Source organism: Cryptomeria japonica, chromosome 2 (genome assembly GCF_030272615.1).
Source record: "Cryptomeria japonica chromosome 2, Sugi_1.0, whole genome shotgun sequence".
In the NCBI taxonomy this organism is placed as follows: Eukaryota; Viridiplantae; Streptophyta; class Pinopsida; order Cupressales; family Cupressaceae; genus Cryptomeria; species Cryptomeria japonica.
Window position 1 is genome coordinate 71265813 of NC_081406.1, and position 17100 is coordinate 71282912.

The 17100-nt window shown below is 35.3% G+C and overlaps 1 protein-coding gene across 1 annotated transcript; it reads right to left on the reverse strand.

The window, feature by feature from the left end:
* Positions 1 to 15614: 15614 nt before the first annotated feature.
* Positions 15615 to 16656, reverse strand: LOC131070761 (uncharacterized). Its single transcript, XM_058006404.2, has one exon. The coding sequence runs from the start codon at positions 16586 to 16588 to the stop codon at positions 16013 to 16015; it is 576 nt and encodes a 191-aa protein (XP_057862387.1). The 5' UTR covers positions 16589 to 16656; the 3' UTR covers positions 15615 to 16012.
* Between the last annotated feature and the right edge of the window lie 444 nt (positions 16657 to 17100).

The window sequence follows — 17100 nt, forward strand, 5'->3', positions numbered from 1 at the left end:
ACCCTAGGCTTGCACATAATAATTAATAAAAGAATTAATTATTATGCACCTAAAGTTAGCTTAAGTGTAAAAGAGATAAAGGGAACTTAAATAATTAAAAAAATATTGTTTAATTAATCAAGTAAATACCTGAATACTCTAACATATATTGGCAGGAGTAGCTTTAAGTTGTTCGACAAGATCATATTCCTTACCAAGAGTTTGTGAAATATGAGGTGCTTGAGGAAGAATGAGTTGAGGATCAGGTAGAGGAGTCGAAACAACCAAAGGAGGGTTTGGTTGCCTATTGTTTCTTGTGTTATAGGTATGGGAAACTGCATTATAACTCTCCTTAGTGAGTTGTCTAGCATAGCTATAAGGACTCTTAGTGGGATTCCTTCCTTGAACCATAATGATGGGTTTGTTTGGAGTGCTAAAGGAATCATGACCATATCCACCTTGAACCATGAAAAGAGGTTGATTAAGAAGAGGTGAAGTTGGAGGAGGACAAGCACCTTGGACAACAAAAAGTGGTTTGCTATGTTCATTCACATTGATCATGTTGATTAACTTTTTAGATGCATTATTCTTGTTTGAAAGTTTAGGTAGAGACATAAAGTCATCAAGGGCATCATCCAATAAAGCATGGTCATAGTGATTGAAAGGATTATCCTTGGACTCAAAAGGAGACATAACATCATAGAGCGAATCATGGAATCAACTATGTTGCTAGATCTAGTGGAGGAGTTGATAGGAATGTACCCATGAGAGGAATCATTCAACTTATCTCTCTCATCACCATGAAATGGCATAGTAACAAGGTTGATTAACTTTTGACAAAATGAAGGTTTAGAAGGCTTAGGATTCAAAAACTCATCTCGAGCTTCATCTAATTCATCCTTAATAAACTCATAATCAACAAAATTGCATACATCATCAAAAGCATGAACTTCTTGCAAATAGAAATCTGACATTTTGAAATGAAAATTGCATGAAACTTAAACACACAATGCAAGGAAAATGAAAGAAAACTATCTCTTTTTTTTCTTTTTCTCTTTTTTTTTTTATGTTTTGAAAGCAAATGAAATAAACTAGATCTAGATCTAACAATGCAATGCAATGAAAATGAAATTGGATTCACATCAGGTTCACCAAAGATGTGTAGGGGAAAAAGTGAGACTAAGTATGGAAACCCTAATCCCACTCTCATACACACTCATGGAATACGAAAGAGCCTAGGGAGGTAACGCACACCGGCTACTTCTTATGAGGAAGGGAGAGCCTTGGATTACCTCTTAGGTTTTCTATTTCTTTGTTGTAAATGAGAGAGAGGAATGATGCAAAATGCAATCTAACCTAGAAAGCAAATAAGCAAGCAAATCCTAATCTGAGAATGCAGATCAGAGAACAATTGATACACTGCTGAAAAGTATAGATCTGAAGGAAAAATCAGAGGTGCACCTATGTTTGAAATCTGAGTAGAAATTTCTAGGACCAGGGTGCCATGCCACTGTCCTGATTCTGCAATTTTGGAGCTGCAACTAACATGAGGGATTCTAATACCTATAAGGTGTTGTTCTGCCAAGTCCTGCTGACAGAGGGCATGACCAGGGTGCCACACCACTTTCCTAGGCAGGACCAAGGTGCCATGCCCCTGTCCTTGATAGATTTTTGCACTTCTAAGATTCTAGGTGGTGTAGATGCATGTTCCAAATCTATAACTACTTCCAGATTCCTATTTCTGCACCTGCAACTCAAAAGGGAAGGTTTGGGGTGGCTATATAGGGCTTTGCCTTAGTCAAGCCCCCATGTTGGGGATTTCCACCTCCATGAATAGCTGATAATGTATTGAAAATGTGTGTGCAAGAACCTTGTGTATATGCAAGATCCTAAGAATGAAAGTAAACAACCTAGAGCAACCCTAAAGAGTAAACTCTAATTGCTTATAATTGACAAAGTAAATGCTCTAAATCCACAATGCAAAGTGATCTAAAGCATGAGTGTGAATCAAAATGAAGCTTATGCAAAGACATGAAAACAACATGAAACCATACCCAACCCCAAGGGAGAGGTACAAGTCAATCGTCAGTCGGTGATCTCCTATTGTTCTTCTACATCTTCAAAAGCCCCCAATTGACAAAATGATGCTTGATGAGTGTTGTTGAAGACTTCAAAGATCTACTCTTTCGCTGCAAAGAAGGCTCTAATACTCCAAAAACCTGCTCTTAGATCCTTAGATGAAGACCCCTTCAAATGAAGAAAGAGAGCTCTTAAGTATGAAACCCTAGATCTTAATTTCATGTTTAGGTCGACCTAGGATTTGAATTTCCTGCTGATATTTTGGGGTTAAGCATTATCATATTATAGGATTGTGCTCTCGAAATTTCAAGAAAAAAGTCGCGGACCATGTGCATTCCTGCCACAATCCGACCAACTTTTCACCAAATTTTCGAGGCTGTTAGATATGATGATATTAGAGAACATCCCAAAGTTACAACTGATTTCGAGATGTTTTGATATGTGAAATCAGGCCTAAATGGTTGAAATAAGACATAATTAGGGTTTATGATTAAATGATTCATTGGAGGAATAAAATGAAAAGGGGCACGCTTAGGGTAAAGGGCCCAACTTTATAATGTGTAAAGTGATGAGACATGACCTTAGATTTAATTTAATTAATTAATTAAATGCTTAAAGGGGAATGAGAAATGCAAGATGCAAAAAACACTAAGGCGGGTGCTAACCTAAGTGTGAAATTGTACCACCCTGGCAAGGGTGTACAATTTATGACACTACGGGTTGATGCAAGATTGCTATGAACCGGGGATGCTTCTGCATTACCCCTCTTGGAGGAATTGAAATAATTGGATATAAAACTTGGTTCATTGAATATTCTTTGGACAAGGATTGTATTTGTAATTGGATTGAATTGAATATGTGTGTCTTCAACTCCTTGTGATAGTTGCAATGGAATGGTTGAACTCCATAGTTGAGGTACTTTTTTCTTCTTCCTTGTTTTGAGTCCTCCATTATTGCCATACCCATATTGGTGGTAGCATATGACTTTGATTTTTATTTGAATTTCTTTCAGAGCTAAATAATTGTTTTAGAATTTTTAAAAATATTTATTTTCAATCTATGATTATTAAAAAAATTAAGAATTTAAAAACTAGATATTTATTGCAAAGTATGTTGTTGTTTACATCTGAACCAAAAAAGTATATTTACTTTTTGAAATTTTTAATTTTAAAATTTTCAACATACATTAATGGGCAGTTTTTGAAAAATTATATTTATTTAATATTAATTTTTTTTAAAATAAAATAAAATTTCAAACCTTATTTGATCTAATTATTTTGTGAGAGAAATGTTCTAAAAAAATGTTGCATTTTGCATCTTTTGAATTTGTTACATGTAGAAAATAAAAATTTGTCAGTTTTGTCAATTTCTTCAATGTTAGATTGAAGGCTTTTATGATTTTTTTTGGAAAAATATATTTGATTTTGTTTTAATTTGAGAATTTTCAAATTGACTTGAAATTGAAAAAAATAAGTCTCTAATAGTGTTCTTTTAATATTATACATTTCAAAATTTTATCCCTTTTTTTCATTAATTTTCATGATGTTTTCAAATAGTGTTTTGGTATGTTGCACTTAAGATATTAGTGTATAGAGGGTAGAAAGAAGTTGGCAAATCCCATGTGGTTATTTCCCCCACCATGTGATGATTATTGATAATTGAGTTCACAAAGTCATACTTTTGTGCTATTGTGGTGGTGCTCCTTGCCTACCTCTAGGACCATCATCCTTGTTGTTGTTGGATTTGGTACCTATCAAAGGACCCACCTCTACCCATGTGTATATTCTTGGATGAGACTTTGATCGTATCTATTCATATTTGTGTTATATGTTAAGTTTTAAAATGTAGATGATATGGTGATGAAGAATAACTCTTCTACTTACTATGGTGATGTTTTCCCTTGAGTGTGTTTGTGTCTTGAATGGTTGATTATTCTTGTTGACATGTATGTCATGATGTTTTATTATTATTTTTATTAATGGATGTTATGGTGGGTGTTTTATTGGTTGTTGTGTGCTAGCCCTACTCCCTTATTTTGCATTAGTGGGTGTGCTTGTGCCCAAGTGTTGATCTCCTAGCATGGTGGGGTGGACCTATGGATGCAACATAATTGGGTGGTACAAAAGCACTGTTGAGAAATTTCAAGTTATTGGTAGAGAATAGAAGGATGTGCTGTTAGGATTCCCACAGATACTAAGAGGGGGAGGGTGAATCAGTATCTAACCGGATATAAGATTTTCTTAACTTAAAACATGTAGAGCATATTAATACTGTGTACCGGTAAACAGAAAGTAATGCAATAAACAGAGACAAAAGCAACCAAATGAAAAACACACCATAACACAATATTTTAATGAGGAAACCCGGTGTGGGAAAAACCTCGGTGGGATTTGTGACCCACAATATTCGCTTACTGGCCAATAAGAGAATATTACTGCTACAAGAGGGGCATGCACATGCAAGAAGGCCAAGTGCCTAGAGCTCACTACTCAAATACAAAATAGGAAGTCTTACTGACTTACAAAATGGATTATATAAATCTAGTGTCTTGTACTACTTCAAAATAGCATCTATAATGTCAGATCCAGTACCGGTTTCTGCTCTGCTTCTTACATAAACCCTTAACCTATAATTCACATAATAGGTCTGCCTTATTTCACCTGATTACATTTCTCTATCTCTTATTAAATGTTCTACAATGATCTCTCTTATATAAGAGTCATTTTACAACTTTCCAAGTCAGCTTACAATGATTTTACAATAATAGACAAAATATATTAACAACCAAATTCCTGTCGGCTTCTGTGCCGGTATGCTTCCTTTCACTGTCGATGTCACTGATCTGTGTGCCGGTGTAGAATCTAACTTTGCTGGTGCCGGTGGATTGCCTTGCCAGTGTCATAGGATTGTAAGGTTGCCATCAATGACAAAACCTTCAATCACCTACAATGTCTCATTGGAGTGTGCATATGCCAACATGTGCAAGTAGGAATCTTCTACTTCTTGCCTTTTTCCTTAATTATTAAATTATGTTACAAAATGTATAATTTAAGACATGATTCATTTTTGTGATTGTAATAATTCAAATGAAAAATCTTTCGTGGATAGATTGTAACCGTTCACACAAGTGGTGCTAGTGTGACCATTTCTTTTATTGTGTTTCAATGTTGGTGTTGAACATATGTGTCATTTTACATGATTTTCATCATTATTTCTATGTTGGGATAAAATAAAATTGAAGCATATTTGGAATTATTTTTTAAAATAAACATAATGAGATAGATAACATTCAATTTGGGTATCTTTAATATATGCATGCTATTTCATATTTTCTTGTCTTGCATTTTGGGTGCAAGAATCACATTGATGAGGTGTTATATTATATTTCCATTGTGGTCAAAGGTTGAGTGGGGTGTGTTGTGAATTTCCCCTTCATCCCTCATATCCTTGGACTTGTTTTAGAGTCCTTTGTTGACCTCCTAGCCCTTGGGAAGTTTCCCTTCCATTTATTTTGTGTTGAAGATTGGGTTTAGTTGTCTACTTTAATCTCCTAGTCATTTTCAGTCATTTCAAAGTCTATATATTTTGTATTCTTGTTTTTGTGATTTTTGGTCATTTTCCTTGGGTATGAGACCTAGAAATAGTCATCTATTCAATCTCTGGGCAAGACTACAATACAGTATCATGACTACAATATAATTTTTTGACTCTAGTGCATTTTTGGGACTCTAGCACACTTTTGGGATACTTATGAAGTTGCAGTAGTGTCCCTCTAGCACATTAGTGTCCTAGTGCATTGTAGTCTTCTAGTACACTATTGTCCTCTATTTCATTGGATAGCAATTTTTTGTGGGAACTTTATATATGAAATTTATTTCCCTTGTCTTTGTGATTATTCCCATGCCGATTCCCAATTGATAGGTGTCCTTGATAAGAAGATATTGAATATTTTGAATTGGTAATTGTGCCCTTTGTCAAAAGCAGTATGTTATCACCCTTATTGGTGGAGGGCTTGTAACTCTTGGGAATGAAACTTCTTGTGAATTTTTCCCTTGTGTTTGGGATTATTTGGGGTGTCCTTGAGTGGATTGAAGGTAGTTGTCACCCTCATCACACTCCTCGTTTGGGAAACTAGCAATTATTCTAAATAGTCAAGGTATAACACCTCTTAGTTGTCTTATTGATTATATAGGTCTCCCTTGGCATTGTGGATGTTGTCAACTATGTTAAGGTGTGGACTTGAGGTGGGTTGTTCGCTCATCCTACCCTTTTGTTGTGTTTGCAAGAGAAGATGATCATGGTTTAGTACTCAGTTGTTGTTGTAGTTTCATTCCACTCTCTGATAGGTTCTCCATGGTGGATTCATCACACAATGGGTAGTCTTCAACTTATGTTGCCTTGTTTGGAGCAACAATGATGTTGTCTTGTGTGTGTTTGTTGTGGGGTTTGACACCAAACTTGTGTACACATTGGTGTGCTTTGTGACATGTCATTGTTGTATTGTGTACATAAGTGTTGTTCTTATGAGGGTATTTCAAAAAAAAAAATTGATTGGCTAAAGTCCTAGGTGTGTGCCATATGGGGTAACATATTATTTTCAATTGTATTTTTAATGATCGAATGTGATCAAATCATATATGTTGTCAAAAATTGTTGAATTAATTATAATACCATTTTTTAGTTGACAACCTTTTATTTCATTGGTTCAACCAAACATAATCTTTTAAGCACTGGATATGATGCTAATCTGTGTGCGGGGAATATATAAATATTGTTGGATATTTAAATAGAGTCGTTGAGATTTAGAGAAAATGTGCAGTGTACCACAATCCTATACATTTGCTACATACCATGCCAAGTATTTTATTGATATTTGTACCAAATCTCCACTCATATCTGACACAAATTTTGTTCAAGTCTATCTTTATTTCTTTTCTAGATTATTCGAGCATAATGGCATTGTCAAAATTTGTAAGGATGTTTAAAAAGAAAAATATTAAAATAGGTAGAGTTTGTTTCTATTGATAATTTTCAATTTACTATATTTATACAAATTGATAGTTGATTCTAATTAATATATTAATCTTGAATATAAGAGAGAGCTAAAAATAGTTCTATCATTTATTAAATATGTTATTATTTAAATATTTGTGCTCTTGTTATGTAGAAAAGATTACCCTATGACATCATGGTTCCAATCTCATGATAGAATTTTACTTAAACACAATAATTCTATCTGAGACTTAACTATGAGCTAATTATAAAACAAGGAAAATGAATAAAGATATTCGATATTCAATATTCAATATTCAATATTCAATATTATACAACTTAATTGAAAAGCATTATATACAAATATATAGACCTCTTGGATTGATGAATCAATAAGATCACATGTCCAATAGATACGAGTTAAACTCTTTATCACTCCCAATCACAACGAGAATTGTCATGTTAGAATTTTACAAAAACACAACAATTCTATTCAAGACTTAATGTTTATGAGCTAATCACAAAACAAGGAAAATAAATAAAGATATTTTATATTGGATTCTATGCAACTTAATTTACAAAGAGTAATATACAAATATATAGAATTCTTGGATGCATAAATCAATGAGATGAAATTTTCAAGAGTTATGAGCTGAGCGTCTATCAAAACATCCATTGTCAAAAATTATGCCTTCATACTATCATGATGATATCAAAGTTATGCTACAAATTTTGAGAGAAAATCAACATCAAGCATCCAAGTATCAAGTAAATCATGGAACAATCTAAGGTCTTTATTGTATTTGATTTGTGTATAGATCTTAGGCTTTATTCAGCAATTGTTGATTGTGAATTTGGATCATGCATTGCATTAGATTCACATTTTCATCATTCACAAATACCTAGGATGCAAATAAGCTTGAAATCTTTTAGTACTATTTCTCTTAATGTCACGCTACTCTCTCATACCTCTCCAATCTCTTCCATTTATTCTTTCACATAGCACATTACTTGCATTGCATAAGATATATTAGATGGTTTACTATATTGAGATAATTATTCTTTCATGCCATCACTCTTCTATGTACCTTTACATATGTAAGGTTGGGTAGTGTTAACAATTATTGTCTATCGATATTTTCAACTAAAGGGTCAACAAAGAGTGTATTGAGATTAGCAATTTGTTATACAATATTAAAGTTCAAATTCTACAATGCCATAAAGCAGTTTTATGTTCCAAGCAACTTCAAAGCTTGTTTAAATTTAGATTATAACTATAACCTTAAACAACTTCATGATTATTGGTCCCTCCAATGGACTATTGCCATGTACTTTTGTTCATTCATATCCTCTTTGAAGGTTTATAATGTTGTTTTAACAACATTTTTTGTTCTTGGCAGTTTATTGGCTTCCCCCTTTTATGTTTATCTTTTTCTTCACATTGATTCAATACAGCAAAAAAAAGTATTGTAATACGCTTTTCGATTATCAATGCTAATTGTCATTGTTGAATATTCAACAATAACATCAATTATCATTATTTCAGCAATTAAATGCAATCAAGAAGGAAATGACTCGAGCATTTTTTTAATGTAATAAAATGATTTGTAATTAAGTTAGGGATAACACAACATGAACCCAACTTGTAGGCTGCCTAAAACCAATTTAGGCAAAAACTAAAATGAGAAGTTGACGATAACTATGCTTATCTACACACAACAATATAAGGGAAAAAGATACCCTACTCTATAGCCTTAATTGTCTATGCAACCAACATAATCCACCTGACAAGACATTTATTTTTGTATTATGATTTTTAATTTATTTAATAAATGTGAAAAAAAAGTCTTGTTAGGTGTATTCTACTAGTTGCATAGATGTTGTCCTCTCTAGCCTAGTGGATTGTAATTTTTTAATGGTTGAAGATTGTATATCCGTATATTTTTCCTTTATATTTTAGGTCTTATAACAATTATGTCATTTATTTTTATGTGTTGATTAATGTACAAGATGACTGATTGGTAAATAACATAATTCTAGCAGCCCTTCTCTCCATATTTTATAAATCTAAACTTGCCTACTAAGCCCATTGTTCACCAACTTGGTCAAGATCTCGATGTGTAAAATTTATCCAGGTCACTTCTATATGCATGGATCTAAACCCTAAAGTTTTAAATTAAAATTCCTTATATTAGTCACATTTTTATCTCCCTTACTAATCATTTAGAGCTAATTGATGCAAATTATTTCAAATTTCATATTAAGGTGGTGTATTTAAAAACTAGTCCTAGGGGAGAGTACCCAATAGCTGAGCACCCCAGCTATGTGCCTCTCAAAATTGAATATGACAATTTCAATCACTCAATATTTTACAACAGTTTCTTTGGCAAGGCCCTATTTATAACTAAGTTTCCAAAGCCACATCATCAAATATGATACCACATTAGCATGCTTTTTGTAAGGTGTTTGAAAAGACCCCCAAAAATGGCAGACCATAACTATATATTAAGTTGTGATACTTGTGCACTAATTCATGTTTTATTGGTGCACCAATGCAACATCACATGATTTGTTGTTTTTTAGATTAAGGAATACATTTCATTCAATTATGAGTGCTCATGATCAACAAAATTACTTTAAAGTCACAACTTCCGAGGCTATACTAAAATATATATTGGTATTAAAGCAACAAACACTATCCTAGGTCGGCAAGGTGTGGGAGAGTGTCGAGAGATGAAAATGGTAGGCTTTTATCGACGATGGTGCTCCCCTTGGCAAGTTAGACCAACCACCAAGTTGAAGCTATTGTGGCATACCTTGGTTTGTGTGTTACTAGACATTTGAACTGCAAATGTGTTTGGATTGAGGGGGACTCTAACAATATTATCCAATGTCTTAAGGGTATTCAAAAACATTCTTGGATCACATGTAATTGAATTAAGGATTTCACGGAAATTAAAAATTTCCCATGTCTATAGAGAAGGGAATGGGGATGCCGACTTTTTTTGCAAACTATGGGGTTAAGAGTGATAATATTATGTATTGGAAAGAGGATGACCGTTTGCTGGTGGGTGTTGAACAATTGATTGTCTATGACAAGAGACACGTGCCAAATCTACATCTCTCTAAATTTCGATGAGGTTGATGTCATTGATTTATTTGTTGATCCTCCAGAATTTCTTAAATATGATGAGGTGGAATTGTTTGGAAGTGTGTTGTAATAATTTACCCGTTTATTCACACGCCTTTTGGGCTATTTTCTTCCTAGCCTTTCCTATTATGCCTCTGTTTTTCTTGTTTTGGAGACCGGCGGAGGTGTTGGGCAAGGTTCAGACCATGGGAGGAGATAGAAAGCGCTTGGAACCCATAAACTGCTTTGAGGTAAAGAAGGATGTGACTATATTGAGGATTCTAGACAAAGGGGGTGTTGCGCCCTTTCTAGAGAGACTCCATGGCTTTGACCCTAAGATCACAACCATGTTTGCTAAGGGCTGAAAGAATGGCCACATTACCCTCTTTGGCCAAAATTTCGACATTATTGAGGAGGTAATTGCCTAGGTTATGGGTATGTCGATGGATGGTGACAAGGTTTATAAGGACTGGAAGCATTCTAAGGTGGCCATCAAGAAATTACCCAAGGGCAAGGAAAAGGAAAGGGTGGTGAAGCATCTCAATGGTGGGTACGAGTCTATGACTGTGATTCCATCAAGTCGATTTGGGGGACGGTTTTGAAGGTACTAATGCAATATTTTTCCCTAGATGATCACTTTGCTAAAATGTATGGCCACCATTTTGTTCTACTCAACCATTTTTAACTCAAGATTAGAATTTCTTTACCGCTCTATCTTTTGTCCTCATTGAATGCTAGCATAAAGGATCACAAGGAGGACCCTAATAACCCTGTTTTACATGAGGGGCTTCTACTGCTTATTTATGAGTAGTAGGAATTTCCCTTGCTTCTTCTATGGAAGCCATGGGTTCTGAAGATGACGGGTTAGACAGCCTGTTTTTTGAGGAGAATGGTTGGAGCACTAATGCTTATTCTAAACCTAATTCTCTAGTGTCAGAGGGTAAACTTCTTAAAGTTGAGAAGAAGACTGTCGAGCAGAAAAGGGTCTCCCGTATCTCTGCTAGGAAGGAGGATTTTGACCCCTCTATTCACAATGATTCTAGGAATTCTATGCTTGCTACCGACAGAGAAGGAACAACCCCTTTCCCTCAGGACTCGAATGTTGATTCCCCCCTTCTTAATTTGGTGTAGGAGAGCCCTAATGATCTTTTGGGCATTGCAAGGAATGGGGCGGTGGATAATTTGAGAATGAATAAGTGAGTTTTTCATGAAATCAAGGATATCCACCTTAAAATGCAAGCTATCACTAGCACCCAGGAGAAGAGAATGGAGGCTCCTTGGAATGAGAATGAGGGGAGAAATATTGTTGTTTCTCTACAGAAGGTCATCAAAGATGTTGAAACTATGAAACTAGATCGTGACGAAAGAATTAAGGGCCTAGAGTCTACAATGAAGCATATCAATGACAATCTCATCACTTTGATTTCCTTCAGCTATGAGGTTATCAAGAGTAGTGCGGGCAATATAAACACCATGGTGGGGCAAATTTGAAAAAATGCACCAAAACAAGATTCAAGTGGTGGACGTGGATGTTGCTGACAAAGGAAAACGGTTGCCTAATGAGAAGGATCCTTGCAAACGCACTCATGGTAATCTGAAGAGGATTGCTGATCAAGTTGTCCATGACATTCAGGATATCAAGAAAATGGCTTTGAATATGTCCCAACTTATAGCTCAAGCTGCCCAAGCCTTAAAGAATCTTAATTAGTTCTCTTGTTGTAAGTTGGTCTCTTTTGGTTTTTTGTTGTTGGTTAGCTGCCTTTTCTCTATGTTTTCCCTTTCTCTATGTTTTTGCTGATGGCAGCATTTTGTAATTTGGGTTTTGGGTCCCTTCAAAACCTGTTTGATCCTTAACCAAAAATTAATGGAACATGCTCAACTGTAATTGGCATAGTTTTCCACAATCCATTAAATAAATGTATTATAACTATTAGTTTTAATTGTGTATATTTTCCGATCAACATTTCATATCACACTCTGTGATCCGTCATCAAGAAGAAGAAAGTGATGGATTAGATTGCATAAAAAGCCTTTAAACGAGGTAAGGGGAAGAAGTTATGTCATGACTAGAAAACAAAGAGCAAGGTACGAGGAGAAAGTGGGTATAGCAATGTAGATCCAAAGGAGATTTAAAGGATAAGAAGATTAAAATTTAAAGAAAAAAAACATGGATATAGAAAGGATTCATTTATGAATGTATATGTAGAAAGTGTGATTATGATAAAAATAGGAGAGAATATATAGGCAAATAAATGAGTTCCAACGAGAAAGGAGAATACATGTGGCATATATAAGTATTTATGTGTAGATATAGAAGAAAGGATGCATTTATGAATGTATATGTAGAAAGTATGGTTATGATAAAAAGAGGAGAGAATATATGGGCAAATAAATAAGAACCACTAGAAACGAGAAATGAGAATGTGTTGCATATATATACTGTGGAAAAAATGAGGATGTGTGAATGTAACATTTATATAATCTAAATGTGTATGAATTTATGTCAATGTATATGTATATCACAACTATTGACTCATTTGCAGGACGAGTACTAACAAGTGACTGACATGCAGGATTGGAGTTGACAACTCCTATGGTATCTGATGATGGAGACATGGCAAATGATGGAGAATCTGGAATTGTTGAATTCTGTGTAGTCAATGCTGGCAATGTATGAGGCTTTGTGTAAACAGGCTCAAGATATATACCTGTGTACTGAATTTGTCAGTCTATAACCACTGGTACCAATTTAAGTAACTCTAGCATCACCTTCACAATTCCTAATTAAGAAAGATTCTAAGCAGCAAACTGACAAAGATATTGGAATATAAGGCATACCTAAGCATTAAGGTTAGAAGAATTTTTTTTAAACTGCACTTCCAAACAGAAAGAAAAATGGAAAACGTCAGTCAGCAGGCACTAAATTAGTTTGTCATTGAGGAATATTGAACTTTTATGAAGGTGTTCAATAGCTCAGAGTGATGAAACAACATACATTTACCATGAAACAATTGTAGTATTAAGATAGCCACCATATAAACACAAGGTCACATTACAGTCAGCACTTGCTTGTTGTTCGATGACATCCCCAATCTGCAGGCTGCTGTCCTTGAATTACATACTAGGGCATGAGGCTCCCAGAGTGGATTGTAAGCAATGTAAGCTGCCAAGTTCCAAATGAATTAGAGGAAGAAATGTACTCAATGAGTACGACAAAATATTAGAACCATGATGAGTCCAGACTCTAAAGTTAAGATCAAAAATGCTGGCAATGTATTAGGGCCACGGTTGCATTGCACACGACAATTGGCAGTAATGGCATAGCTCCCATTGGCTGTTAAGATCAGTAAATTCATTTCATTTGGGCCACGGTTGCATTGCGCACGACAATTGGCAGTAATGGCATAGCTCCCATTGGCTGCAAATAGACCATTATCTGAAGACAAATTTAAGTTACTCGACCAACAGGCTGCAAGCAAGCAATATTGGTAGACAGACGAATGCCTATAAGATACAACACATATATCATTGGGTGTTGATCCAAATGCTTTTATTCATGAATACAAAGGTTCTAAAGTCATAAAAGGATTCAACTTTTGCAAAATATCAGACTTATTGAGCAGAATCAAGGCACTAGGATTACAATTGCTTCATACCTATAGGCTATAATCCAACCAGGGTTTACATTTAGCACTAAGAATATCAAGGAGGCCTTGAAATCAAGTTAAGAAGGGTTCAGTTATTTCAGATCTGCACAATATGAGCAAAATGCTATATTGAAGTTCTTTTAACTGCCTCATATTTCACCCGGGTTCTGATCAATCTAAAACAAGCTCCCAGCACTCTCATCCATACTATATTAAGGGCACACTATTTGATTAAAATGACAGACGTTGACATACATCAGCATTTAATAACACGTTTTTGTGCAACAGAATTTTAACTTTCAAATCCATAAGTTACAGAGTACTACGCTGCTTTTGGTAAGCATTGCTTGTGGAGACATGCTATCTATTTTTAGTTTATAAAAGTTCCGGATATTTCAAATCTGCATCCACGAGTCTCTGTAAAGTTGGACTGAAGTCATATCAGAAAGTATGAAATAGATCACAATAAAAAATTTCAATTGTCAAATCATCTGGTGTTGGAAACATCAGCACAAAAGTACACTTTAGAAGGCTCGTACTCATCATCAAAGCTGACCTACATATCCAGTACCCCAAATTATGTGGTAGGAACAAAGGAAATGTGATTAGGCAAGAGAAAGAAATGGTAAGAGCTTTTGCAAGATGTATTATCATTTATTCAAGAAATGTTGACTTCTTCGGTGATGCTGGACAGCAAAGAAACTCTAGAATTGAGTTTATCAGCTAAATATACTTGTTGATTATGTTCAGTAGTCAGAATAGCATGACATTGGTAACTAATTTTAGCTCTACAATTCAAATGAGTGTGCAAATGACAAAGTTGTGAGCATTTTATAGTGATGCTCTCGAGAAAAACTACCTACTCTTCCAATGAAATATTCACTGCATTTGTTATAATTCAATAGGTTGAAAAGCAGACCATGAAAATAAAATCTCCTGAATTTCAATTCTTGATAAGATTCACAGCTTGTGAAGTGAGAATATAAACATACCATTATTAACAGAGATGTGCTAGCGTTTGAGAGTTAGGAAAACAGCTTCACACTTAAAATGATAAAACAAAGACGGACTTTATTGGCCTGAAAAGTATGGAATCCCAATCATGAGAGAGATACCTTGCTTTAACAATGAAATCAACCTCATCATGCGCGAAGATACAGAATGCAAGTTACCATTAACCTAGGTGAGAAATTATAAGATCGAGGTACACTTGAAAGCTGTCTTGTAACTAGTGTTATATTTGGTGTATAAAAATTTGGAAAGCAGGTTGTGGACTTATTGCAACGGTCAAGATTTGAGTTCGGAACCCAAATAATATGTGAAATCAACTTATATAGATCACCCATGGGCCATGAACAGGTTGGAAATAGACAACATCAAGGATCTATTTTCCAGAAGATCTAATTAACTGAGAACATCTTATTGTTTATCTTTCTGGCATATGTCTGTGAGGAACAGGTTCTCAGGCTGTGTTTGCTATCTTTTACCTTAATGCTCATCTCAGAGTTCCAGATTGTCATTTATATGCCTTACCAACTTTGCTTTTCCCTTTACTCTCTATCCCATTTTTCTCAAGTGTCATTGGCACAGCAAAGTCTGATATTGCAATGAGTACAACTATATTTAAGTGTTGATATTCTTAGTTAGTGCTTTGAATAAAATAAAACAAAAATACCCCTTTTAAGTCCCCTTGTACATCAAAGCTTTTTTCATGTTAGAAATGACAAATGAATATGTTAGATAGGCCCAATACAAGTCAGACAGAGTACCCCAGACTATCTGGTAACTTAGGTGTTACCTCATGTCGGATGAGGGCTTGACCAATTCAATTTGAATACAATCATTTTTTTTTCTGAATACAAAAACTAAATTTAGACATACTTCACATTGCTGCTTCAGAACCTCCATTTTGGGAAAACAGCATTTACAGAGCCCTTCATCGTCTTAAAAGTTCTTACTTAAGGAGGGTAAACATTTCCTTGGAAGCTTACATAAAGTATCAAGTGAGACTTCAATGCATGAAAATTTTGAAGCTAAGAAAGTCTATGGCCATGCTTCAGATTTGTACCTCATCAAAGAATAATGAATAGACCTGAAACTTTTAAAGCGAATCCCTTGGGATGACTAAGAAAGCCTGGAAAGAGCTGGGACAGAGGATATCATGTTCTGTACTTGGGTACTTTTCTCACGGAAGGAAAGTTACAGCAGGCGTCGCCATGTCTGCTCGTCTCACCCAATCCAAAACCCTATCATTCAAGGCCTCTCTCTCCAAATTACAAGTGGTGTTAACAACAAGCTTCTTGGCCTGAGGTGTATCATAGTCACAGCAGCCACTGTAGCCCTCCACCAAATTCATTAGCGCTTCCCATGAATGAGGCTTATGCCAGGAAGGACTCCTCTGGGCTCGATCCTCCAACCTCCTCCTCCACTCCTCTTCATTCCCAGCCCTGCACTCGACGATGAGAAGGCGAGCGCCATGTTGTGCGGCCAGAGCCGCAGCTTCCTGGAAGAGATGAGGGCGAGATAGCGGGGAATCCACAATGATGCTGGTGCCGCATTTGAGCTGGGTATCAGCCATTCTCCATACGACCGCGTAGGAAAGATCATTGAGGGCCGATGCGACCAGGGACTGAAGGGGAAGAGTAGAATCACGGACATCGTCCTTGTCCAGAAGAGCCCATTTCAGGGATTTGGCCAGAGATTGGGCAATGCTGGATTTGCCGCTGCCCGGGTGCCCCTTCATGGCTACCATTGATACCATTTGCAATTCACATGCCTTCTCTGTTTCTTTTCCTCCTCGGATAAAGGGCCTTTTATGCCATGCTTATTAGCAACGTTTGAACACTGTTCTATCTAAACTTTATGGTCATTTGATGGTCAACTGGGTCATTGTCTCTAGTGTCTTTAAAGTAGTTTAAGTTATTGGAACTCTGTTTTATCTAAACTTTAGGCCATTGTCTCTGGTGATCTTTAAGTAATTTAAGTTATGGGTTTAATTTTTGATTCGTCTATGGTGTGGTCTATGGTGTGGATAAGATTTATTCATAAGTTGTCATATATATTTAAAATTATAAAAAGAAGAAAGGTTGAATTTCTAAAATTAAAAATTAATTACAATGGTTGTAAGAGGTGGAATGTTAGTAGAAGTGTGTTAATAAAAACTAGCATTGATATCATTAATACATCCTTCTGAAAGACATCAAAGATATCAGTCTCAAGGTGTATATGTTGAAATTGTTATTGAGAATAGATAGGCATCTTGAGACTGATATC